Source organism: Peromyscus maniculatus, chromosome 12, assembly GCF_049852395.1.
Source record: "Peromyscus maniculatus bairdii isolate BWxNUB_F1_BW_parent chromosome 12, HU_Pman_BW_mat_3.1, whole genome shotgun sequence".
NCBI classification, from domain to species: domain Eukaryota; kingdom Metazoa; phylum Chordata; class Mammalia; order Rodentia; family Cricetidae; genus Peromyscus; species Peromyscus maniculatus.
The window spans coordinates 9,650,788-9,678,115 of NC_134863.1; the positions used below are offsets into that span (position 1 = coordinate 9,650,788).

The 27,328-nt window shown below is 45.3% G+C and overlaps 1 protein-coding gene across 7 annotated transcripts in view; it reads right to left on the reverse strand.

Annotated features, from left to right (window-relative positions):
* Yeats2 (YEATS domain containing 2) overlaps positions 1 to 25,865 on the reverse strand; it is a 97,323-nt gene extending 71,458 nt beyond the window's left edge. Inside the window, exons 1-6 of one of the 7 annotated variants that reach the window (XM_076548580.1) lie at positions 25,651 to 25,865; positions 11,552 to 11,670; positions 9,128 to 9,225; positions 8,233 to 8,325; positions 4,572 to 4,817; positions 2,800 to 2,915 (exon numbers count right to left, since the gene is read on the reverse strand). In XM_076548580.1, coding sequence (XP_076404695.1) covers positions 2,800 to 2,915; positions 4,572 to 4,817; positions 8,233 to 8,325; positions 9,128 to 9,225; positions 11,552 to 11,651 — 653 coding nt within the window. In that variant the 5' untranslated portion in view covers positions 11,652 to 11,670; positions 25,651 to 25,865. Of the gene's footprint in view, positions 1 to 2,799; positions 2,916 to 4,571; positions 4,818 to 8,232; positions 8,326 to 9,127; positions 9,226 to 11,551; positions 11,671 to 25,287; positions 25,313 to 25,650 lie in introns of those variants that run through there. The other 6 variants (XM_076548579.1, XM_076548582.1, XM_076548578.1 and 3 more) reach the window with 6 other exon arrangements.
* Positions 25,866 to 27,328: the final 1,463 nt, after the last annotated feature.

A 27,328-nucleotide genomic window follows, 5' to 3' on the forward strand; every position in this document is an offset into this window, starting at 1 on the left:
TCTGTCCAGTCTTGGCACTCTGCTCTTCCATGAGGGAAGCACTAGTTTCTGAATTCCGTGAGCCTGGCTGAGACTGCACTGGAATATCTGCAGATCAGCTTCAATTGGGGAGGGGGGGGGGGAGGCGGTATCTGCAGTACTGGGCCTCCTCATCTGTCACCTGACACGCTGCTCTACTTCTTCTCATAAAGCATAAAAGTTCTTCTTGAAGGGCTGGCACGTCTTTTGTTTGATTGACTGAGCACGTTCTGATTGCTAATATAAACGTGGTTTTTAAATGTTTCCTATCACATAAGAACAACTGTCATGTAAGTACTGACTACTGTGTAATGATACCACAGTCGATAACCTTGCTAAACTCTGATTAATCTTAAAATTAAATCATCAAAAATTTGGCTTTAGAGCCTGAAAGGTAGCTTGGCAGGTACAGCACTTGCCATTTAAGCTTGGTGACCGGAGCTTAATCCCAGGAGTCCATGTAAACGTGGAAAGAGAGACTAATTCCACAAGGTGTCCACACAGTCTTAAGAAAGGTTTCTCCAAGCTGGGCAGTGGTGGTGCACACCTTTGACCCCAGTACTGAAGAGGCAAGGGGATCTCTGAGTTCGAGACCAGCCTGATCTACAGAGTGAGTTCTAGGATAGCCAGGGCTACAAAGAGAAACCTTGTCTGGAAAAACAAAAACAAACAAACAACAACAAAGATTTTAAAAGGTTTCCCCAAACTTACACACTTGACAATAAATATTTATGCAACAGATCATATCAGAAATTTTTGCCAAGTACAATTTTACTCTAAATCCAAGACTGGTTGGTAGACACATTAAGATACAGTCTCATTAGGAACATGATTTCCTTTTGAAATGACTGAGGTTTGGGAAAACTGTTCCTTGAGGCCTCTTCCCACTGTGATGCCAGGGCGAGGAAGTGTTTATGGCAAACGGGCTTCGGCAGAAGCTGCCACTTTCCTCAGTGTGTGGCTGGCTTTGTTCAGGCCGAGGAATGTGGAGCCTTCCCCAGCGACATCCCACCCAGAGACAGATGTGAGCGAGTGTACCCGCTCCTGCCCCTCGTCAGCCTCTGGACAAACCCCAGAGATCACTCTGGGGTTGCTAGGCAGACTCTCAGGCTTCCGCAGCCTGAGTAAGGAGGTTCATGTTTTCTGTCCTGGGCTTGAAAACTGGCTAACATGAACGGACTTACACTTTCAAATGCTCTCTCCAGAAAATGGTTCCAGCACGAGGAACCAGCACAGAGGATTCAAACAGCCAGTTCGTTTTCACGAATAGGTCAGGTCAAGGGGGACCCAGAAATCTCTGGGAACACTACCACCATGACAGACAAGTTACAGTTTTTGTCACCACAGGAGTGGTAGACTGAGAAGGACCTGGCAGTCCTTGAACTGGCTGGATGTTAAACACACTGCATCCTAACCTTTACACACAAAGTGACTTTGTGGGATGGAGTGACACTGTTCTGCAGTCCTCACTGCCACTAGAGAGCACAGACAAACCACAGGAAAAAAAAATCAAATTACAAAATGCTATCACACTTAAATCATTCCATCTTTAAATTTTATTATTTATGTGTACGGCTGCTTTGACCGCATGTCTGTCTGTGCATCACATGTGTGCAGTACCTGCAGAGGAAAGAAGAGGATGCTGTATCCCCTAGAACTAGTTACAAATAGGTGTGAGTGGTCACATGGCGACTGGGCATTGAACCTGAGTCCTCTGGAAGAGCATCCAGTGTTCTTAACCATTGAGCCTTCTCTTTAGCCTCCTAAATCACTCCATTTCACAAAAGTACATGGGTTTTCAGAAAAAAGAATTTGGTTTCAGTTTTGGGGGGACAATGACAGATAAGTATGAAATGCTGAGATTATGAGATGGGGGAACATGTCTTTGAAAGCCAGAGTAGAAGGCAGTGATGAAACCTTCCTGCCTCAGTGGCTCTCAAACCACAGCAATGCACACCTTTCCCCGCAGCATTCCGGAGCCAGACACAGCAGATCCCTAGAGTTCTAACCTAGCCTTGTCTACACAGTGAGTTCTAGGCTAGTGACGCCCTGTTTCACAAGGAAAGCCAAACAAAATATAAAAACAAAACCAAACAAATACCTAAGTAATACCTTCACAAATTTCACAAGTGTAAGAACCAACTGGGCACGGTGGTGTGTGTTTGAACATGAGCTACGCAGGAAGCAGAGGCAGGATGACCGTGAACTTGAGGCCAGCTTAGCAAAATGGTGAGACACTGGCTCAAAAATAAATAAGCAGGGGATGGGAGATAGCTCATGGTTAAAAGCACAGGCTGCTCTTCCAGAGAACCCAGGCTGGCTCCCAGCACCCACACGGCCGCTCACAACTCTGTGACTCCAGTCTTGGGGATCTGACACATTCTTCTGGCCTCAGCAGGAACCAGGCATTCATGTGGAACACATACACACAGGCAACTCAAATACATTAAGTAAAAATAAATAGGTAAAGCTAAGTGTAAAAAGGATATTACCCTGTTAACACCTATTTATCACCAGGGATAGTCACAGATGTGGTCCAAGACAGAGTATCACTAGATCAGGGAAACTGTAAGATGGAAACTTCTCAGTTCTGTTTCTGATTTTGCTAACTAAGGTGCAAGATTCCCCTGAGAATGCCTCTGGACCACCATTTACTTTTAAAACAAGAGCCTGGAAGAAAGAATTCCCGAGCTTTCTCCCCACTGTAATACCACAGGAAAGAAGTAGTGAAATACTCATGTTTAAGTGAGTCGCTGACGGGGATATTTCACGGATACTCACTTGGACACGTTGCCTACTACTATGGTTTTCTTCACAAAAAGCCGAGAAGTCTCATCTCCTGTGAGGTCGGCGTTCCGCAGTTCCCTTTTGTGGGAGGCATTAACACTCGAAGTGTCCTGAAAGGAACGACAATCGACATTTGTATCCATTTAAGCAACATTCAAGAGGGTGCTGACATAACGAAGGTCTGAATAAAATAACTCAGAGTGCTTTGTCTTTTAGAAAACAGGTCTTCTATAGCCCAGCAGGCCTGGGGCCCACTATATAGCTCTCATCTGCTCCCCCAAGTGCTGGGAATATGGGCCTCAGTCACCACACCGGGCAGAGTGGATGTTTCAGATTTTTGTTTGCTAAATTTATGTTTTAGTTTATGAATGTTTTTGCTTGCATGTGTGTTTATTCACCATGTGTGCCTGGTGCCCACGGAGGCCACAAGAGGGTGTAGGATCCCTGGTGACTAGCGTCATGATGGCTGTGAGCTGACACGTGAGGCTGGAACCAAACTCAGGTCCTCTGGAAAAGCAGCCAGCACTCTAAACCTCTGAGCATCTCTCTGGTCTGCTTTTCTCTTTTTCAGAAAAAGAATTTAGTGAGTCTAGGGATGTAGCTCAGTTGGCAGAGTGCTTCTCTGGCTTGTACCAAGCCTTGGGTTCTGTCTCCAGCACTTCAAAGGTAAAGGTAGGAGAAAGAATACTGGCCAAACACAAGGAAATCCAAACGCTAGGAGTTCTGATGATAAGGTGTCAAGCTGGGTTAATTTAGAAAAGGCCTTTCTTTCTGTTCTACTTTGTTCAATGACGGACAAACAAATTTACAATAAAAACCACTTTTATGAAAAATAAACCAAATACGGATGACTGAATATAGAGAAAACAACTGAAGATTGCCTCTATGACAGAAGCGGTGGCTGGGAAATGGCTGGTCTGACTTAATAGTGAGTCTATACATAAATACAAACACCAAGGAACAGAGCGGCTTCAATCTATGCAGTCATACTATCATAGTTGGGCACAGTGGAGCGCAGGCCTGTGATTCCAGCACTCGGAGGCAGAGGCAGGGGGATCACTACAAGTTCCAGACCAGCTTGGTCTACATAATCAGTGCCTGGCCAGCCAGGGCCTCCCAGCAAATCTCTGTCAAGGAAAGAGCTGTGTATTTTAGTTTTTGTATGTCAAACTGCACCCGCCACTACTCAGACCATCATCGAATAGGGAACTGCAACTCATAAGGGTTCTTTTCCATCTCTATGAAGGACCTCCATAGCTCTGCTGCACTCTGGAGCACTACGCTCTAAAGTCAGAATGTCAAAACACACACACACACACACCCCAGAACGACAACCACGTACACTCAGCTGGGTATGATGGTTCACACCTGTAACCCAGCACTCACAAGGCCAGGGAAGGAGGGTTCTGTTAGTTTGAGACCAGCCTGGCTATAGTGTAAGATGCTAAAAAAAAAAAGGACTCAGTTTCTTAGTCAACCCTATACAATGATTTGATCTTTTAACATCACTACTTGGGAGCTGAGGCAAGAGATGCCACAAGTTTTCAGCCAGCCTGCCCCAGACCAGGCTACAGACAAAAACCCCATCTCAAAGGACCAAAGATTCATTTCTCTGCTATTAAAAAAAAAAAAAGAAAAGAAAGAAAAAAAAAATCAGACAACTAATGTCCTAGAGTCCCCAGAGAAGAACGAGAAATGTGCCACACTTAGTAAGCGGTAGGTCCTTTCTCCCCTGGAGCCCAGCCCGCTCCCTTCCAGCGCTATACCCTTCCCGTGTTCCGGCTGGATCTCTGCTCCACCGTGCTGGAGAGTCTTTCCTCCACATCCATGTTGCTGTTATTGTCTTTGTCAGACAGGAAGTCATTTTGTTGAGACAGTGAGTCACTTTCAGAATGATTGGCAGATGGTGTTTCTGATCTCTGGTTGGTAGGAGATGACGACCTAGAAGGTGATTCCAAAAATTTCTTGATAGCAGGGTGGTTAAAAGCCATCGTATCAAACGTCTTCAATCCCTAGAAAAATGAAAGAAGCAAACTTAGTCAAATCCATCAAAACTGGTGAAAAATTGAACTCCTGAAAACTCCAAGTGATGTTAAGATCATGTTATCAAGTCTTCAAAAATCTCTCCGAATCCAGGCTGGAGAGCTGCCTCAGTCATTAAAGGCTAGACTCACACCAAAAAATAAAGAAATTCTCTCCATATCATAATTTTTTTTTTTCCGAGACAGGGTTTCTCTGTGTAGCTTTGGTACCTGTCCCAGATCTCGCTCTGTAGTCCAGGATGGCCTCGAACTCACAGAGATCCGCCTGGCTCTGCCTCCTGAGTGCTGGGATTAAAGGCGTGTGCTGCCCCATATCCATAAATTCTTATAACTAGCCTGTATCAACAATACAAAAACTAGAGCAACAAATAATAATACAAAAATTCTAACACCAAAAGCCAACAATGAGCCAGGTGTGGTGGTGGCACATACCTGTGAAAACATCACTCAGGGGGCTGAGACAGGAAAATCTGGAACACTCTGGGCTACATGACAAGAAAACATTTGAAAGACTTAAATAATGTAGCTCGGCTGAGAGTTTAGCATGCTCGAAGCTAGCACCACATAAATGCAGCATGGAGGAGCGTGCCTGTAATCCTGGCATCCAGGAGGTGGAAGCAAGAAGCTCAGGAGTTCAAGATATGTGCCACCATCCCCAGCAAGATTTAATTTAAAAAGTACAGGCAGGGCGGTGGTGTCGCACATCTTTAGTCACAGTGCATGGGAGGCAGAGGCAGGAAGATTTCTCTGAGTCCAAGGTCAGCTTATTCTACAGAGTGAGTTTCCAAGACTGCCAAGGCTGTTAAACAGAGAAACCCTGTCTTAAAAAACGAAAAAAGAAATAATAATAAAAATAGAAAAATTTTATAAAATAAAAAGTACACAGAGCCAGGCCTTGTGGTTGTATTTATAATCCCAGAACCTTTGGAATCTAAGTCGGGGAGAACATCTCCTTGAGTTCAAGGTCAGCCTGGTTTATTTAGTGAGACTCTAGCTCAAAACAAAGATGAAAGTGTACAATGTAAAAGTGACACCCACACAGGAGTAAAAAATCAATGTTAGAAGCTTTAAAATCAACAGCATGCAATGTTTTCCCTCAGGCTAGTACGGAGGCCTAAGTTCAGCTGTTTTAAAATGGTGTTACTGGGTGTTCTTCCAGCTCTCATGTAGACAGCTTACAACTCTAGCTCCAAGGAAATTCATCAGAGGGATGGCCACCTGCACTCATGTGTACACACCCAGACACAAGCACACACAATTTACAAAATGAATTACTTAAAAACAAAACAAAACAACATGATTATAGGTAGGGCATGGTGGCCCTACCTATAATCCCAGTACTTGGGAGGAAGAGGCAGGAGGATTGTAATTTCTAAGCCAGTATGAGCTATATAGCAAGATTTCACCGGGTGGTGGTGGTGCATGCCTTTAGTTCCAGCACACGGGAGGCAGAGGCAGGCGGATCTTTGTGAGTTTGAGGCTAGCCTGGTCTACAGAGCGAGATCCAGGAAAGGCACAAAGCTACACAGAGAAACCCTGTCTCGAAAAAACCAAAAAAAAAAAAAAAAAAGATTTCAATCCAAGGCGCGCGCGCGCGCACACACCACAAAGCTACATAATTATCAATAAAAACAAAACAAAACAAACCAGATCTGGTGTGGACACTAATGTTTTAAAATAAGAAACAGTGCTGATTAATTCAGTAACAGGGTTTTTCAGAGCTGTGAATGTGTGCTCCAAATTTAAGATAATTAAAAAAAAAAAGTCCTTGAATGCTTGGTTGGTTTTTTTTAACTTTGAAAGAATTACTTATTTATTTTATTTATATGAGTGTTTTGCCTGCATGCACACGTGTGCACCATGTGAACGCCTGGTAGTTGCAGAGGACAAAAGAGGGTGCTGGATGCCCTAAAAGTGATATTATTGACTTGCAAGCCACTGTGTAGATGCTAGGAACTGAACCCAATAAAAACCAACTGAACCATCTCTCCAGCCCAGCCCTTAGTACATCTTGATCAGAACATCAGGAGATAAAATCTGTACATTTCTAGACTATCAAACACCAGATTCTCACTGCTAATGGTAAATCAACAAAACACTAACCAGTTTTTCAAGCCCAGCAGCTATCATGGTAAGCCAATACTAAGCTATTTAATCCACAACATCAGAATTTTTGCTGGACCGGATAGTACAACTTCCACAAATTCATATCCACCCAGACTCTGTGGCTTTATTCAGAAATAGCCTGAGGGACTGTGGGTATTGCTGAATTGCAGATTCCTATCACATGTGAGACCCTGGGGTCAGTCACAGGCTAACGAATGCACAAGAAGAGGAGAGTCAACAAGGGTCTTTGTAGATGTAATCAATTTAAAACAAGTCACACCAGACTGAAGTCAACCCCAGCCCAGAACTAAGATCCTTAAAGGAACCTTAGACAGAGAAAACTCCAGGGAGACACCTAAGGGATAATGCTTTGCTTGCCCCGCCCTTCCCCATAGGGTTTCCCTGTGACTGTCATGAAACTCACTCTGTAGAACAGGTTGGCCTCGAACTCAGCTGTCTCTTTAGTGCTAGGATTAAAGGCATATGACACTACTGTCCAGCTTATTTGGACATTTTTTTATCTTACTGATCTTTTGCTTATACATTATAATCTCCAATTTTGTGTGTGTGTGTGTGTGTGTGTGTGTGTGTGTGTGTGTGTGTGTGTGTGTGTGTGTGTGTTTCACTGAGCTTAATACACAGCTACCAGGAAAAAAAAGTTTTATAGTGAGCATTGAAATGTTACAATGTCTAGAACTTACTTTTAAATGTTTTAGAAGAAAGAAAACAATGTAATTTTAAACTGATGAATCTACATGGTATGCAAACATATTTATTTGTATTTCTCTTATACTGAAAAACTATTCATTATGAAGTAGCATTTGGGTCAGGCATTGGTGGAACAAGCCTTTAATCCCAGCACTCCAGAGACAGAGGCAGACGAATCTCTGAATTTGAGGCCAGTCTTTTCTACAGAGTGAGTTCCAAGACAGGGGTACACAGAGAAACCCAGTCTGGAAAAACAAACAAACAGAACAAAGAGAAGTAGCATTTGGAAAACATGCTGAGTGAGGCAAAGAGGAAGAGAGAGGGAGAGCTACAGGGAGGTCTCCCAGGCAGTGAGGTCTGTCTCCCACCTGGATCTGAATAGCCTAGTATAACACTAGCAACCTGCAGGGACAGGACAGGACCACGGTTAACACAATGCTGATCATCTACGGGCAGGCTCATTCAATTCCAAAGGTCAAGGTAAGAAATGGTAGGGAATCCAAACTGACCCGAAGTCCCGAGACAAGGAAAATGGAGGCTTAGAAAAGACTGGAGCATGAGGAACACTTACCTCAGAAACCTTCAGAAGACCGGCAGAAGCGTAATAGTTTGCTACAATGCAGGCGCGGAGCTTGTCCATCATCCTTCGGGCTTCAATCAGTCGCTAAAAACAAGTGAGAGTTTACACAGAAAAGTAATGATGACTTAAAATCCGCAAAATAAAGGCAAACAACTGAAGCAGGAACTCAGCGTCTCGAACCCCATCAATAACTAACTACTTTCTCCTAACTAAACTGGCAAAGGTAAGGGCTGGAGATGCAGCTCAGTGACTTGAGTGCTGATGTGTATAAGCAAAGCCCTGGAGTCTCTGCTTCTATCTCAAAGCACAATGGGAATGGAGACAGTGTGTGCTTCCCTAATCAGTAACGTCTTAAAAAATGACAAACAAAAACAGTGACACACATGGTGTGTGTGTGCACTCACTAACATATTCATTAAGAATCAAACACTGAGAACACTATCCAAAAGAACTATCTTAGGGACAGAAGTTCGAGTAGAACTTATCTTTTATCCAATCTCATTTCTTTGTTTTGTTTTTTTTGAGAAAAAGACTCATGTACCCCAGGCTGGCTTCAAGCTCCCTATGCAGCTAAGGATGACCTTAAAGGTATAATCCTCCTGTCCCCATCTCCCACGCCCTGGAATTACAGGTCTGTGCTCAGCCCTCAGCAGGGTAACTTTCTGTTTGTTTCGAGACAGGGTCTCAATATGCAGTCTTGGCTGTCCTGGAACTCAGTATGGAGACCAAGTTGTCCTAGAACTCAGAGATCCATCTGTCTCTGCCTCTGGAGTGCCAGGATTAAAGATGTGTGCCATCATGCCCAGCAATGGGAAAGTTTTTGAAACTTTTTCAAATACTCTTTTCCCTCCATAAATTCAGTTTTTTCAATTTATCATTATTATACCTGGTCAATGACGTCGATCTCATGTTCCTTATTCTTCATTTCAAGAGCAAATTGCTCCTTAATAATAGTCTCAATTTTCTGCACAGCTGCATCTCGAGCTACATAAAGAGCACAAGGACACCAAATTAATCAGTAGCTAGCTTGATTTAAATCGGCAGTTATAGAAACGCAAGGGACAGAAACTGCTTTGGGTTCATGGAACAGTATCTTTAGCAAACACACAGAAGTACACAGCTGTATAATCTGTTCTTAAATGGTTCTGAAAGAAAAATATGTTCCTTTTCATCTGCACGAAACTACGTAGAATGGGGAAGCAAGAGGTAAGCCAAAAAAAAAAAAAAATACGTGATAGGTCTTAAATATAGTTAATAAAAAGATACTTTTATTTGTTCTGTGTGTGTGTGTCTCTCCCCCTACCCTCCCCCTTGCTCTGTGGAGGCCAGAAAAGGGTGTCCGATACTCTGGAGCTGGACTTATAGGAGGTTATGAGTTGCCCAATATAAGTGCTTGGAATAGAACTCTATTCCTCTGGAAGAGCAACAAACGCTCTTAACTGCTGAGCCATCTCTCCAGTCTCCAATATATATACACAATTTTTTATGTCGGATTAAGAGAGATAAATCATGAGTCAAAATATTAATATAATTGACAATTTGCTTTTCAACAGATTACATAATAATATTTCTGAACCTTAAATCTCCCATAGCAGCTACCAGCAGGGTCAGACTAGATCAGTGTTTTCCAAATTCCCATGATTCATGTATGACCCTCAAGATTGCTATTACATCTAGTTCGAAAGTGTTTCCAAGAGTCCATGTGCTCAAAGCTTGGTCCCCAGCTGACAGCGATATTGGGAGGTTTTAGCAAGTCTAGGTGTGGCCTAGTTGGAGGAAGGAAGTCCATGCCTTGAAGGATATATCTTATCCTAAGGCCCTGTGGCTTACTCCTCTTTCTCTTTCAGCTTCTAAACTATCGACAGTCAACAGCCTCCACTACTACAAGAATGACGTCATGCTCTGTGCCTGACATCAGGCCCGGGGCTACGGCGGCCACCCTTGGACTAAAACTTCTGCAAACAAGGCAAGAGTCCTCTCCTCCTTTGACATTTGACAGCTAACACACAAGTGAAACATTTAATGAGCACATTTAATACTTTAATGTCTTACCTATTTAAGCAACAGTACCCATGAGACAACCTGATAATTATTATTTCTATATACATGAAAATATGAAGCTATTAAAAACCTTCACCTATGTATCACCTACAATCACCTCATGTGGTTATGCCATATAATAGACATCAAAAACTTTGATTTTGTATTATTATTTTTAAATATTTATTTTATTTTTAATTATGTGTTTCTATGTGTGAGTGCAGATGCCCATAGAGGCCAAAGAGGGCATCGACTTCCCTAAGCTGGAGTTATAGGCTGTTGTGTGAGCCACCCAACATGGATGCTGGAACCAAACTTGGGTCCTCTTAAGGAGCTTGGAGCTGGAACGATGGCTCAGCAGTTAAAAGCACTGACTACTTTTGCAGAGGACCCGAGCTTGATTCCTAGCACCCACATGGCAGCTAACAATCTCCATCTCCTGTAACTCCAGTTTCAGGGGCTCCAATACCCTCCTTTGGTATGCAAAGGCAATGCATGTGCATGGCACACAGACATACATGCAAGCACAACACCATATACATGAAACATTTTTTAAAAAGCCAAGAAATGAGTGGGGCAGTGGTGCACACCTTTTATCCCAGCACTGGGGAGGCAGAGGCATATCTCTGAGTTCAAGGCCATCCTGGTCTAGAGATTGAGTTCCAGGACAGCCAGGGCTATACAGAGAAACCCTGTCTCTAAATAAATAAACAAACAAACAAACAAACAAATAAGTGAATGAATGAATGAATGAATGAATGAATGAATGAATGAATGAATGAATATCTTAAGATCAGGTGTAGCAGTTCACAATTTTAATCACAACACTTGGGAGGCAGAGGCAGGTCAATCTCTGTGAGTTCGAGGCCAGCCTGGTCTACAGAGTGAGTTCCAGGACAGCCAGGGCTACATAATAAAGACCTTGTCTCAAAAAACCCAAAGGGGGTAAATTAAAAAAAAAAAAAAAAAAAAAAACACAGAGAGGTATGCACTCAACCACTAAGCCGTCTCTCCAGATGCCGAAACTCTGATTTTAAGGCATATGCAACAAACAGCTAAGACGTACAGCTTGCTTTCCCTCCAGACTAGTTGACATGCTCCTGCCGGACCCCCTCCTTGTGTGTGGCACATGGTGTACTGCATGGTGTACAGTAGGCTAGCCCTCACATATCCTTCAGCTTGTTTACGATGACATATTCACGTAGATTCTGTAAATCCTGTGCATAGGCAAATGTCAGCGAGTTGGGTCTCAAAGCAACTCAATGTCTACCTGAACTCTCAATTGCTTTATGCCGCTTATTTGGAAGGGCCACAGACACATCCTCATAATCAGGGTCGGTTTCTTTAATGGTTCGCTTGATTCCAGACATGGTGACATTCAATTCTTCACTGCGAAGCAATAACAAACACATTAATAGTACTGTGAAATACTGGCATGTATAAATGTTTATGTACATACACAAAGGCATTAATAAATAAACACTACAAAATACTGGTACTTATAAGCCTGTGCACATGCAGGCTAAACATGCCTGGTCTGAAAAGCTTGAATCCAGAAATGTTTCAACCTTATGAATTTTAGATCTTCTGGTTAGGGATGCTCAATCAACTCTTGGTGTTTGTATATACTCAGCCAACATTAAATCTAACATTAAGTTTCTAAAAATATTATCAGCACAGTTATTTGTTAAAAAGCCCAGATTTCAGCCGGGCGGTGGTGGCGCACGCCTTTAATCCCAGCACTCGGGAGGCAGAGCCAGGCGGATCTCTGTGAGTTCGAGGCCATCCTGGACTACAGAGCGAGATCTGGGACAGGTACCAAAGCTACACAGAGAAACCCTGTCTCGAAAAACCCAAAAAAAAAAAAAAAAAAAAAAAAAAAAAAGCCCAGATTTCCCTTTCAAGAGAAAAATTCTTTAACAAAGTTGCACATTGATCCATTGCTCACAATTCTTTTTTTCTTCCTTTGTTTTTTATTTTACTTTATTTTGAAATAGGGTCTATGTATCCTTAGCTGTCCTGAATCTCAATGTAGAACAGGCTGACCTTGATCTCAGGGTACTTCATGCCTCTGCCACTGTCTCCCAAGTGCTGGGATTAAAGGCATATGCCACCATGACTGGCCCTGTTGACACTTTTCAAAAAGAGTCTACCTGGGGCTGGAGAGATGGCTCAGAGGTTAAGAGCACTGAATGCTCTTCCAGAGGTCCTGAGTTCAAATCCCAGCACCCACGTGGTGGCTCACAACCATCTGTAATGAGATCTGGTGCCCTCTTCTGTATACATAATAAATAAATAAATCTTAAAAAAAAAAAAAAAAAAAAAAAAAAAAAGAGTCTACCTTTCACAGAAGTGTCATATATATAAATAATAAACCAAACTGTGATAAAAGCAATGTTAAGCTTACAGTGCTATGTAATTCACAAAGCTTTAAGCATATTTCAAAGCATGAACAGTATAATTCAGGGCTCATTCCAATATGCAAACCCCACCTCTGATACTTCTACAGCGCCTGCTATGGCAGTTACTCAAATAATCCCTGATCTTTTAGTATTATTTATAATAAACACAACTGTGGACTTATAAAACTACTCAACAACTTTGCAGTATGGGTAAATAAGCCAGCCTTCCATATAAATGCTTGAATAAACAATCCCACAAATGTTTCATATATTAGCCTACATGTGGCTACTTAAATTTAAAACTAAATTGATTAAGAGATCCAGGACAGGCACCAAAACTACACAGGGAAACCCTGTCTCAACCCGCCCCCCCCCCCCCCAAAAAAAAACCACTAACTTGATTAAATTTAAATAAAGTGGGTTGGAGATGGCTCTGCAGTTAAGAGCACTGGCTGCTCTTCCAGGGGACCTGGGTTGGATTCCCAGCGCCGACGGCAGCTCACAGCCATCTGAAACTCCTGTTTCAGAGGATCTGACTCCCTCTTCTGACCTCCACAGGCACCAGGCACGCATGTGGTTCACAGATGACACACACACACAAATTAAACACATTCATAAATAAACAAAATTAAATATAATACAAAATTTAGTTGTTGTTGTTTTTCCCACAGTGCAGTTTTGACATTCCCTGTGCTCAACAGCCACCGGAAGCTAGTCACTGCTGGAGCGGGCGGCACAGACAGGGATGGTCCTAGCACTGTGATATAACATCTGCTGGACAGTGTTCCTCTTCTAAATTGTTTCAAAACATGAGCCAGCTTAAGAAATATTGTACTGTTCAACAGAAACGTAGTAGCAGTCACATAAAGATTTTTAAATTATTTAGTAGCCACATTTTAAGAAAAATAGGTAAAAGTAGTTGATCTTATCTAACCTAGTATATCCAAAATACTACCATCTCACTTAACCTAACCAACACAAACAACTCAGTACTGCGACTTCGCACTGCTGTGCTTTCCCCCAGTCTTTAAGATCCGATCGTTCTGAGTGTGCAAATCCAGTCTTAATTTGCACTAGACATTTCAATGACTCAGTTGGCAGCATGAGTGGGCATTTTGAATCACTAATGAACAAATAAGAAAACAGGTGTGTGTGCGGGGGGTGGGGGTGGGGGTGGGGTGGAACTCAATGGCAGAGCAAGGCAAAGGGGACAGGAAGTGCAGAACACGTGGATCCCTACTGATTCCTGAGTCCCAAACGTGTCCCAATCGTGTGCTCTACCACTAAGATGAACTGAGCCAAACACACACTGTTTCTTGGGGTGTCTGTTTTAAACCAAGGCAAGTGTGGTGGAATATATCCATATACCTAACACTAAGGAGGTGGATCACCAGATCAAGGCCAGCCCAGGCAACACAATAAGACTCTGAATCAAAAGAGAAAAAATAAGGGGAGGGGGCTTAAAACCCATAAGGATCTTAAGAACATGAGGCTGGAATCCAGACTGCTCGGGTCTCACAGGTACTGACAGGTACCCGCCTGGGACACTGCTGAGCCCCAGCCAGCAGACTCCCTGTGCCACATCTCACCTGGGAGGTGAGTTGACAGCAGAAGGGTCCCCCCCTGTTCCCCACCCTGTCCCTTGCTTCCTGCCAGGAACCAACATGCATCCCGAAAAGCGTAAGATGGTGCAGGAGACAGGCTCAGTGGCTAAGGGAGCTAGCTGTTCTTCCAGAAGACCAGGCTTCGAGTCCCAGCACCTGCACCCACGTGGTGGCTGACCAGTCTCTAACTCCAGTTCCAGAGGGGTCAACGTCCTCCTCCGGCCTCCACAGGCACTGCACAAACACACATGCAGGCAAACGCTCACACACATAAAACAACACTAAACCTAAAAAAATAAAGTCCACGTGCCTCCCTCCTTTACCATGTGAGAGAGACTCTCCGATGCTGGGGCCTGAACTCCCTGTCTGTCTGTCCATGGTGTTGATAACCTTTCAAATAAACTCCTTATTCCCCAGTAATCCCTCTCAGTGTCCTCTTGAACTGTCCACCCCAATCTAAGACCTAACAAAAGTAAACTGTTAACTCGAAACTACTTATTTTGTATGAAAATGCCTTAAAATACAAGACAGTAAAATTTACCCAGTTCTTTTTTCCACTCAAAAACTATTTTTTAAATGCCGTGTTCATTTAAAGGTAAGACAAAAACATCAATTTAAAAGCACCTTAGCTCTTCATTTAGTCCTTACAGGAAGAGCAAAACAAAACACAGAAGGCCTGCTGTGGTCTGCTGTGGTGCATCTAATTACAGCACCTGGGAGTGGAGGACTTCAACGCCAGCCTCAGCTACATTATCAAGTTGGGGGCAAACCTAAGATTCAAACACCGTGAGGGGCTGGAGAGATGGCTCAGCAGATAAGGGCCCTGCTTGCTGGTCCACAGGACCTGAGTCTCATTCCAGCTCCTACATGGTGGCTTGCACTGTCTGTAGCTCCAGGTCCCGAGGATCTGAGGCCTTCTGGCCTCTGCTGGCACCTGGGACCCAAATAGTGCAGAGACGTGCAGACAAAACACTCATGCACATAAGATAACAATAAAATCAGAGTAAACAGAAGACCGAGAGAGGTGCCCCAGAGCACTGAATTAGCTTATTCCAGAGACAGTCACCTGATCCAGACCAGAGTGAGTCATTATATGACAGATACATAAACCCTGGATAACAATTTGTATTTTATAGAATTGCTGTCTTGGGTAATAACACCAAATTTTGAAATATTCAAAAAGCATGCTGCATGTATGAACGTCCTACCATGTAAAGTTCCTTCACAACCATGAGTTACCTGCTGTAATTTAGAACAGAAGTACTTTTGGAAGGTCTGGAATTTTTTTTATTACTTTTTCAAAGTTAGTAAAAAGAGGGGCTAGGGAGGGGCAGGGTGCTTGCCCAGCGTGCATGAAGCTCTGGGTTCAACCTCCAGCAGTCCATTCAAACAAACCAGCAGACAGCAGACACTTGCAATCACAGTACTCAGGTGAAGAAGAGCCATTCTGGGCTACACAATGAGTTCAAGGCCAGCCTGGACTCCCTGAGAACCTGCCTCAAAAGACAGACATATAGTCAGAAAGTCTTTGGTTTGTGATTAGTTTAGTCAATCTGAGAGTATCTTTGGTGATATAAAGAAAAAAACACAAACCTTAAAAAAAAAAAATCAAGATGCCTAATCTACTTTTATTACATATAAACGTGGTGGGGAGGAGGATAGCCACATGAGTGCAGGTGCCGACAGAAGCCAGAGGCTCTGGATCCTCGGGACCTGGAGTTAACAGGCTGCCTGCCATGTGGGTGCTGGAAACTGAACCCAGGTCCCCTAGAAAAACAGCCAGTACTCTAACTGTTCAACAGTCTCTCCAGTCACTAATTTCTTACAAATAAGACCAAACAAGACCCAAAAATCTACTCACAGAGGTCAGTAAATCCCAGCAGATCTTCAAACCTGTTCCTGTACCATACCATTTCCTCAATGGTCACCTAACTCCTGGAAGTGTGCCAAAAGCCCATGGCATTCTCTGTGAGGACAAGTCCAGGCAGAGTATCATCTTCACCTGCTCATAGTGTTTAGTGTCCTCCCGCTTCCCAAATGATCACAAAAATAATCCTCCCTAGAAAGCCGTGTGAAGAGGACAGGGAAGTTCCCCAAAAACAAACCACTGTTGTTTTCTTCTCTCTCGAAGGATAAGGTAAAACCACACCTTTGCTGCACAAACTGAGGTGAGAAGGAAGACGTGAACAATCCAAGAGAAGACTGGTAAGGAAGAACCCACCAGTGAGTGCATTTACACCCAGGGAATTTGCTAAACTGAGAACTTGAAATGAGCCGGGCAGTGGTGCCCACACCTCTAATCCCAGCATTCGGGAGGCAGAGCCAGGTGGATCTCTGAGTTTGAGGCCAGCCTGGTCTATAGAGCGAGATCCAAGACAGGCAGAGCTACACAGAGAAACCCTGTCTCAAAAAAACAAAACAAAACGACAACAAACAAAACCCCCAAAACCTTGGAATGAAGCTTTCCACATTCATTTTAAAGTATATTTAAGTTTCAGCTAAACATTAAGAGTTAGCAATTATCCTGCAGTTTTTAGAATAATTCAGGTCTGTTTCTGTCTAGCAAAAACTGTAAATACTGTAGTAAGTTACAGCTAAGGCTAGGCACACTTGTGGAGGCATATTCCCTTACATGGGAGTACAATTGTGTAATTAAGTATTGTTCTTCTTTTACATTATGGATTTATGGAAAGGACATTCAAGCAGGTTTTTGCTTTGTTTTGTTTTTGAGCAAGGTCTCACTATGTAGCCCTAGATGGCCCCGGGACTCTGAAATCTGCCTGCCTTGGCGTCCTGAGTGCTGGGATTAAAGGCATAAGACCCACAGTTCTTAGATACGAGTCAGCTCAACTCAGAAACAAAGTGTTTACTAATCCTAAACTTTCAATCAGTTGAAACTGGAAGGAATACTAAGATGGAGATGTAAATCTTTCATTCTCCTCGTTTGTCTGTGGAAGTGGATTTACTGAACCAAAATCAAATACACAAATAAATGAAATGCTGGGACCAAAACAAAACCGTTTCTGTCATCTATACCTCCAAAGAGTCAAGCCCTGGCCTCACATGGCAGGCTAAGTGTGTTATCACACATCCCTGGCCCCCAACTTAGTTTTCAATCTCACCAAAACAACATCACCATAGAAAGCAAATGTTGCCAATTTAAACTCAAAAAATAAATATAAAAATAATTCTTTTCATAAACAATACAATGAAACAAACATTACCACTTAACCCTATCCTGTTCATTTCAATAACGGGAACAAGTGAGTTCTGACAATGGTAACATTCATTTAGTGGTCTACACTTTAGAATATAAAAAGTGCAGGGCAGAATGGCGCATGCCTGTAATCCCAGACGTAGGAGGCAGAGGACCGCTGTAAGTTCATGGCCAGCTTTATCTACAGTGTGAGCTCTAGGCCATGAAGAGACGCACAGCCAGATCCTGCGTTGAAACCCAAAGCTAAACAAACAAAAATGAAAATGTATTAATTACATAACACTACCACACAGGTCACTTATTTATTTGTTGAGACAGGAACTCTTTAAGTAGACCAGGCCAGCCTCGATTCTCAGAGACCTGCCTGCCTCCCAAGTGATGAGATTCAAGGTCTAGCCTACCACACCAAGTCCATTACTGGAAACTCATTTCAGGAACACCCAGAACCCTAAAACCCATACAGAATCCTGCCATCTCGCATGAAACGCAGCCAATTGTGAGGGCAAAGAGTGAATAAAATCTGATACATTAAGCTCCTGGAAAGTTCCACCATAGACGACACCAAGTATTTTGTCAGTAATTTTATATTCATGAGGGCATGTCAATCTTGGAACTAATGCGATGTGGGGATGGGATGGTCTTAGGAAAGCAGGACTTTCCTAAGCCCCAGGCAGTGATTCAATGCTCCTACGTCCTCCTTTCCACGTTCTTCAGGCCCTGTGAACAAGACAACCGGCACTCCTGTGGTAAGTATCGCAACAAGAAATCTACGGCCCACTCCAGGCATCCACACCGAATGGAAAACTGGGGTGGGTGCCAATCAATACTGACCCAAGCAACAAAGATGACTCTCAGTCTTTACGGCAAGAGAAAGGAACGGAACAAGGGTACACACTGAAGGATTCTCTTTCTTAAATCCCTCAACGGACAAATACATGCGTGGTCAGAAAAGAAATTTCTTTTCTTTTTTTTTTCCCCCAATACAGGGTTTCTCTGTGAGCCCTGGCTGTCCTAGAACTCACAGGCTGATCAGAGAAACTTGAATGCAGCCAGGATGTGGCTGGTGGTGACTGACTTGGAGAGAATAAGGGCTCTTTCAGGTGACCGTGTCTTATATATTAGTAAGAGTGTAAGTTACATGAAAAGTCAGCCAACTGTACACTTAAAAATCTGTGTTTCACTGTATGCAAACTATACCTGTTAAGAAAGGCATTATAAGCCGGGCGGTGGTGGCGCACGCCTTTAATCCCAGCACTCGGGAGGCAGAGGCAGACGGATCTCTGTGAGTTCGAGGCCAGCCTAGTCTCCAAAGGAGTTCCAGGAAAGGTACAAAGCTACACAGAGAAACTCTGTCTTGAAAAACCAAAAAAAAAATAAATAAAAAAAATAAGAAAGGCATTATAAAAGATTTTTCTTACCACGTCACTACCTGTTTGCCTCACGTTAATGGCTTCCTACAACACTTGAGGGTCAATTCACATGCTGTGACATGATCTGCAAACTTCCATGTCTTGGCCCCTTTCTTTTCTTTTTTTTTTTTAAAGATTTATTTATTTACTATGTACACAGAAGAAGGCACCAGATCTCATTACAGATGGCTATGAGCCACCATGTGGGTGCTGGGAATTGAACTCAGGACCTCTGGAAGCTGGAAGAGCAGTCAGTGTTCTTAACCTCTGAGCCATCTCTCCACCCCCGTCTTGGCCCCTTTCTATCCTTGATCTCAGATCCAGGCTTGCTGCCCTTCTCTGTCCCTCAAATATTCTCAAATGTTCTGGACTTCAGTATTTCTGGTTCCCTCTGCCTGAGAAGTTCATCCTCTGGGTTAGCGTTTATCAGATCCAAGCTCAAACACCCACCTCATCTGAGAAGGTCTTCCCTGAGCACCTCATCTAATATCTTCCCCCACACTCGTTCTCCAAAATGTATGAAAATATTCAATAAACTGCTCAAAAGCAGCTAACTAAGCTGGGCGGTGGTGACGCACGCCTTTAATCCCAGCACTCGGGAGGCAGAGTTCGAGGCCAGCCTGGTCTACAGAGCGAGATCCAGGACAGGCACCAAAACTACACAGAGAAACCCTGTCTCGAAAAACAACAACAACAACAAAAAGCTAACTGAAAGACCCTAGCCCTTCAGGCTTACACCCCCAAACGTCAGGAAAAGAGAAACTTTAAGCACCAGGAAATGAGAAACTAAAATTCTAGTTCCAAGGGCAACCTGACTTAGCCATTGTTCAATCTCCCCTGCAACCATATAACAATGTAAAGAGATTTCTGTTAAGAGATGTGCTCAACTGTGACTGGGATAGTTGCAGGTGTTCCAGGAAGGACCACCGTGACCTGTGTGTAAACTCCACTCCTGCCTTGATACCCCCCTTGAGGTTTCAGGAAGAATGTACCTCTTTACGTAACTGTACCCCCTCTGTGATCACTGTGATCAGACCATGATCTGTGAAACGAAATTGTATGGGAATTGTAATCTTGTGGGTTTTGTGGGTTTTTCCTTTAAAAGCCATCATGGGGCTGCAGTAAGATGCGGCTCTTGCTCTTAGGAGCAGAGTTTGCCCTTCTATATAGAAGCTTAAATAAAAACCTCTTGCTATTGCATCAACTGGACTGGAGTCTGGGTTCTTGGGGTGTCCACTCGAGACCCCCAGATTTTGGGGTCCAACACTAACTAAACTACCAGCCAAGGTAGAAACTCACTCAGCAAACATAGTAACATTCATAGTTCCTTTATAACATTTGCAAATCGTTATCGTGTTCCATCTTAAAAACACAACTAGAGAGCCTGGAGGCACAAGCCTTTAATCTTCTGAGGCAGAGGCGGACACAGCTCTGAGTTCAAGCTAACCTGGTCTAGAGTCAGGATAGCAAGGGATACATGGTGGGGCCGTGTCTTTAAAAAAACACAAAACAAAACAAAATCAAAAACAACAACAATAAAATTGAGAGACCCACCCCCACCCCCGCAGTGAGAAGCCCGTCCCAGCCTTCCAAGTGCTGAGGTGACAGGTGTGACCATCCACACCCAACTACCCTGGGCCCAGGCGTTCTTTTACCACTCTGTAGCTGGCAGTTCCCTCTCTACCCACTCTTCTCATGCACAGGCCTTGCCTAGTGAAAACTAATTCTAACGCTGCAGTATTAACGTTCCCGTGCCTAAACACACAATCCACCTTCCAATGGATTCAGATCTTACCTTGACCTTTTCATTTGACTCCAACACTCTTCATCCTTCAAGAATCAAAGGAAAATCCAACTCACCCATGTTGTAAAGCCCAGCCTTATAAACTCCCCTGTAGGTCAGGCAGACCTTGAACTTACAATCCTCCTGTTTTAACCTAAACAGTTACAGGCATGCAATGCCTAGCCAAAACCTGGGTGAGTATTTATGTAATGCCAAGACAAGCAAAGCAAGGGTTCAAGGTCCCGTGTTGACTCTAGTGGCATATGAGTCCAAGCCTAGCACTGAGAGGGATAGGGCAGGCTGACTGTGAGGATCCTGAGTTCAAAGCCAGGCTGAGCTGCATAGCCAGACCCTGCCTCCACCACCCTCTCTCTCTCCCCTAGAGCCGGGTGGGCGTCATGACTCACAATTGAACCTCAGCACTGGGGAGGCGGGGAGAGAGAAAGGAGTGTCAAGGGTTCGAGGCCTGCCTGTCATACTCAGGGAACTCTAGGCCGGCCAGGCTACAGCATATGAACCTGCCCCACCTCCAACCCCTCAAAACACATGAATACAATTTCTAAGTCCACACAAACTCACCACCACTAACAACAACAACAACAACAAAAGCCAACTTTTTTCTCTCGTTATACTGCAAACCCAGAACCTGGTACAGCACTGTCCCCAAGCTCCACCTCCTGCTGTTTTCCTTACCACACAGACTGGAGGGTGTGAAAACAACCAATCACACATTCTTGTTTGTCTGCAAGGGAGAAGTCTGCTCACCCCATCCTCCAACTGGCAGTAGTATGCAGACTGACAAGAGGGAGTGCATTAAAGACACAGTGGCCAATTAATTTAAAGAAGAGGCAACCAACAGCTAAGAAAATCCAAAGTCCACAGTGGAGGGCGGGAGAGCTGGCTCAGTGGTTAAGAGCACTTGTTCTTGGAGAAGTCCGAGGATTGAGTCCCAGAACCCACACGATGGCTCACACCATCCCTAATTAACTCCAGAGGAATCCAATGTCCTCTTCTGACCTCCATGGGCACCAGGAACTCATGTGGTACACACAGAGCAACAAATGCTCATACACATGAAAAATAAATCTCAAAAAAAAAAAAATCTAGAAAAGAAAACCCCATAATGGCAGGCTGGGGAGATGTGGATCATTTCCTGCATAACCATTAGGACCAGGAGTCATATTTGGACCCCAGCACACACATAACCTAGGTGTCCCACAAATACCTGTAACTCTAGCTCTGAGGGATCTGACGTACTCTTCTGGCCTACAGGTGTACACAGGTGTGCACCCACATGCATACATTCACACACACAATAAGTAAAAAAAAATATTTTTTAAATGCATGGTTGAATGAGAATAGTCAGTCCAAGTATTTCTGAGAATATCCCAGAGAGGAAATGAAATTTTCCCAAGTGAGGGTGAGCTATATCCTAGGTGGGCTGTATTCACAGAGCTATGATGTAAGTCTTAATTCTCTACATGTGCACACACAATTAGGCACGTTCACGACCTAGAGCTTCACATACGCTATACAACCGCTGTACTACAGAGCTCTACATCCCCCACCCATCCCTGCACCACCGGACTTAGTACTTTACTCTGAGACATGGTTTTGCTTAAGCTGCTTAGGCTGACCATGAACTTACTCTGTAGCTTTGAGCTAGTGATCTTCTGCTTTAAAAAAAAATCTACATGGGGATTCTTTTAAGGTTTTTGTTGTTGTTATTTTGTTTTTTAAAAATGTATATGCATGTAGGTAAGTGTAATGCATGTGTGCCTCATACCCACAGAGGCCCAAAGAAGGCACTGGGTCCCCTGAACTTGGAGTTAAGGGTTGGTTGTAGGGAACCATGTGGGTGCTGGAAAGAAGCAGCAAGTGTTCTTTTTTTTTTTTTTTTTGGTTTTTCGAGACAGGGTTTCTCTGTGTAGCTTTGCACCTCTCCTGGAACTCACTTGGTAGCCCAGGCTGGCCTCGAACTCACAGAGATCCGCCTGGCTCTGCCTCCCGAGTGCTGGGATTAAAGGCGTGCGCCACCACCGCCCGGCTCGCAGCAAGTGTTCTTAACCACTGAGCCATTTCTCCAGACTTAAAAAGATTTTTTATTTATGTGTACACATGTAAGCTGTATGTATGTACATATGCATACAGGTACCCCTGGAGGTCTGAAAAAGTACAGGATCTCTCGGAGCTGGAGTTACAGACAGTTGTGAGCAGCCTGACATGGTGCTGGGAACTAACTACCTCGGGACTTCTTCAAGAGCAGCAAGTGCTCTCAAATTGCTGAGCTACCTCTCCAGCTCCGGGATCCCTCTGCTTTAAGCCCACAAGTAGCTGGGGTTACAGACCTGCACCACCAAGTCTGGCTCTTCTTATAGTCTATAGTGAAAAACCTTTATAGCTGGGCATGGTGACATACCTGTATCCCATCCCGTATGCAGAAGCGCCAGGCAGGCATTGACGGCTACCGTTGGCTATGTGAACTCAAGGCTCCTGTTCCAAATAACTAACATACCAACCCAAAACAGTGCACAGCAAACTAGAGCGTGCCAAGTGATACACAGCACACAGCACTTAAAACTGTGGAAAACTGTACAAAGTTTCAGTGCTATTCCCAAGCCGAGTATAATCGCTAAAGAACATTTAACAAGGAATCAGAAAACAAAAAAATAAAAAGGCTGGAGGCGTACTTCAGCCTTGTGACTGCCTAGCACACAAAAAGCCCTGGGGTTTCATCTCCAAGCATGAAGACAACGTCCTCCTGACAGAACAGGACGATGGAGAGACGGCTCAGTGACTAAGAGCATTGGTTGTTCTTTCACAGAACCCATCCAGGTCTGATTCGAATGGTGGCTCATAACAGTCTGTACCTCCAGTTCCAGAGGCTCTGACACGCTCGCTCTTCTGGCCTCTGTGCATGTATCGTGATTGTGGTACAGGCAAACATGAAGGCAAAAACACTCATACACTTAAAATTAAATGTTCAAAAAAAATGTGAAAATACACCAGTAACCTAAAAGGGCTGGGGATAAACCTCAGGGGAAAGTGTGTCTGCAGGCATGTCTGGGTAAGCAGCATCAGGTGGACGTCAGAGAACAACTTAGGGGAGTCCATTCTCTAGTGGGTCCTGCCCATGGAACTAAGACCATCTTACCAGTCCAAAACAATCAATTCCTACTCTAGGAACTTAAAAGCCCTCTTGGTTTCCAGAGAGGAAATACAATTTTGTTTCTTCTCTGTCCTTTGATTAATCTTTTAACTGTGAGTTTTATACTGTCACATGCAAACTGTTTTCTCAACAGACTGACCATGCAACAAATAAGTACCTCACATTTATTTCATTCAAAATAGAACTCAAGATCGCCCATCTCAATAAATGGTTCGGTTATCGATCTATAATCTCAATAAAAGGTATGGTTATCTGTCTCTTCCGCTGCTCAAAACAGCAATTAAAAAAAGGAATGCAGAGGACGTTGGCAAAAGCCTCTAATCCTAGCACTAGAGGGGTGTGCTGGGGCAGAACGATCCAGAGTTCAAGGCCAACCTGGGCTACATATTGAGTTTGAAGTCTGCCTGAGCTACACAAGACCCTATTTCAAAACAAAAGCAAAATAACCAAACACACACACACACCCTAAAAAGAAAAGACAAATCAAAAAGCAGCCCTCAGCATGTGGTGCCTGCAAGTCCAGGCTCTTAGCAGTTGAGAAGGCTAAAGAAAAGAGTTCAAGGCCAACCTGGGCCACAGGGGACCTCCCCCTTTCCCTTACCAATCCATTTCCAAGTCTTGTTAATTCTATCTCCAAAGTATCTTGTCTTTTCACTCTGCCCACTTCCACGGCCAAGGACCCAGTCCAGGCTACCACCGGCGGCTGCATCCTTGACTCCCCGCTAGCACTGTTTACCTCTTCCATGTGGCGGTTGGACTGCGCTACGATCTTCCAAAACCTTTACACAAGCTTCCCATAAAAAGTAAAAGTCAGCGGGGTGTGGTGGCGCAAGCCTTTAGTCCCAGTACTAAGGAGGCAGAGGCAAGTGACTCTCTGAGTTCAAAGCCAGCCTGGTCTACAGAGCGAGTTCCGGGACAGCCAGGACTACACAGAGAAAACCCCGTCTCAAACCAACAACAAAAAGTACAACAGTTAAGGCACCCACCCCCTCACCTGTTCTGTTTTGGTCCTACCTCTGCAAAAGCCTACACAAACAAATATATACACCCATAGTAATTATTTCTGGACACTGAAACTTTCTTCTTTTTTCCCTGACTTCATTTTTAATTTTTTTCCAGGATGAATACTTGCTACGTTTTTTAAGGGCAACGATACTGCTGAATATATGTAGTATTGCGTTATATTTTACGTTAATGAGAAAATGGAACTTTAAAAGTGGGTTACTTCAGTAATTAAGAAGTGTGCCTAGATAAAGAAAAGACTAGCAAGATCAAAACTAGTTAAGATGTGAGCGAGCTGCAGACAGGACATAGCCTTTCTCTGTTTAACATAAATGCATGCATAATGGAGAAGAGCTCCAAGCCTTATTGTCTTCTGCAATCTGGCTGCAGCCCACCGAGCCGTCCCGGTCGAGTCCTCACTTTCCGAAGCCTCCACCGCGACCCAGCCCCGTCGCCCGCCCTCGGGCAGACGCCCCTCAGACCTCCCTCAGCCACGCACGGCGGATTCCTCCGGGCAAATCCAAACTTGCCGAGGCGACCTCGTCTCGGGACCACCCGCAGGTCACCGCGCAGGCTCAGCCGCCGCGGCTGCACGGGAGCCCCGTTCTGAGGCTGCGCGGCGGGAAGGACCCTCCCCACGCCGGACCTCGCACCCCCGCGGACCCCGGGGAGGGGGGGCGCCCGGCCGCGCGCGCCCGCGGCGCGGGAGGGGGGAGGGGCGCACGTGCCCGCGCCAGACAATGCTCCGCACGCGGCGCGGCGCGCGCCCGCGCCGACACTCACCCTTCCTGGTGCGTCCGGCCGCAGCGCGGCCCCGCGGGGGACCCGGAACCACCACCACCACCACCCGCCACGCGGAGGGAAGGCGCGAAGGGCCTGAGCTCGTGGAGCCGCCGCGCGAGGCCCGGGACCCGCCCGCGCGGAAGCTCACGACACAGCAGCAGCCCGTCTGTCCGCCCGTTCGCCCGCCCGCCCGCCGGCCGCGCGGCTCCGCCCCGCACGTCAGCTCGGGGGGCGGCGCGGCACGGCGCGGGCGCGCGCGGCGGGGGGCGGGGCCCGGGCCGGCGCGGCCCCGGCGGGCGGCGGGAGCTGCCCCCCTGAACTCTGACCCCGGGCTACGTCGCACCCCGAGAGGACCGATCCCCCGGTCGTGAGCTCGTCCTCCGCGGTCCCCACGCTGAAAGTTTGGGAGACGACGGGTTCTCTCGTAGTCATGGCAATAGTAACTATGGTGACCGTACGGGCCAGCGTGGTACCATCTTGCAACTCCGCTGGGCTCAGGGACGGGGGTGTCCGGAGCAGCAGGAGCCTGGCATGGTGGGGCGTGCGTGGAGTCTGGGGGCTGCGGCAGGAGCGTCGCAACTGCAAAGCCGGCCTAGCGACACCGTGAATGCAAGACCCGGCCTCCAAGTGAAAATTGCTCAGGGCAATGCCGTGGGTCCAGCACCATAAAAGAGAGACAGAGAGAGGAGAGAGAGAGGGAGAAGAGGGGGGAGAGAGAGGAGAGGAGAGAGAGAGGGAGGAGAGGGGGGAGAGAGAGGAGAGAGAGAGGGAGGAGAGGGGGGAGAGAGAGGAGAGAGAGAGGGAGGAGAGGGGGGAGAGAGAGGAGAGAGAGAGGGAGGAGAGGGGGGAGAGAGAGGAGAGAGAGAGGGAAGGAGAGAGGGAGAGAGAGAGAGAGAAGCAGAGACAGGAGGAAGGAATTAATCATTAGGAACCTATTTTACTAGATGGCAAAAACTGGGGGTGTGTTGCCCCCCCAGATACTGGGTAGGCTGAAATCGACAAGGAAAGGAAACCAGTGAGGAGGGAAGGTTTGGAAATGTTGAAAACTTGATGTGGACCGCAGCAGCGAATGAGTGAAAGCCATCGCCATCGGCCTGGGTTTCCCCTCTAAAGTGGCTTGAGAGCGGCCATCTTCTCCTGTGCCCCCCACCCAAACCTTCCTGTTACTTCTGCCGACAGCACCCTCTCGGCTGTCCCGGGAGGTGCCTCTGCCCTCCCCAGCTCTTCCTCACTGATAGGTACATATTTGCCACATGAGCTGGGTACTGAGTTGTATTATATTTTACGTAAATGTTCTCAATCTTTTTATGCATTTTATGTTTAATATGAAATATTTTAAGAATTATTCCTATATCCTTAGTAACAAGTCCAGTCATGGGCCAGGGTCGTGGCCTACACCTTTGATCCCAGCATTTGGGAGGCAGAGGCGGGTGGATCTCTTGAGTTCAAGGCCAGCCAGCCTGGTCTACATAATGAGTTCCAGGATAGCCAGAGCTAAATAATGACACCTGTCTTAAAATAAGTCCACTCAAGACACATAAACTCAAAAACTGTGAATGCGCGGCAGCCGTGGCACTTACCTTTAACCCCAGCTCTTGGGAGGCAGAGGCAGGTAGATCTGTGGGTTCGAAGCCAGCCTAGTTCCAGGACAGCCAGGACTGTTACATACTGAAACCCT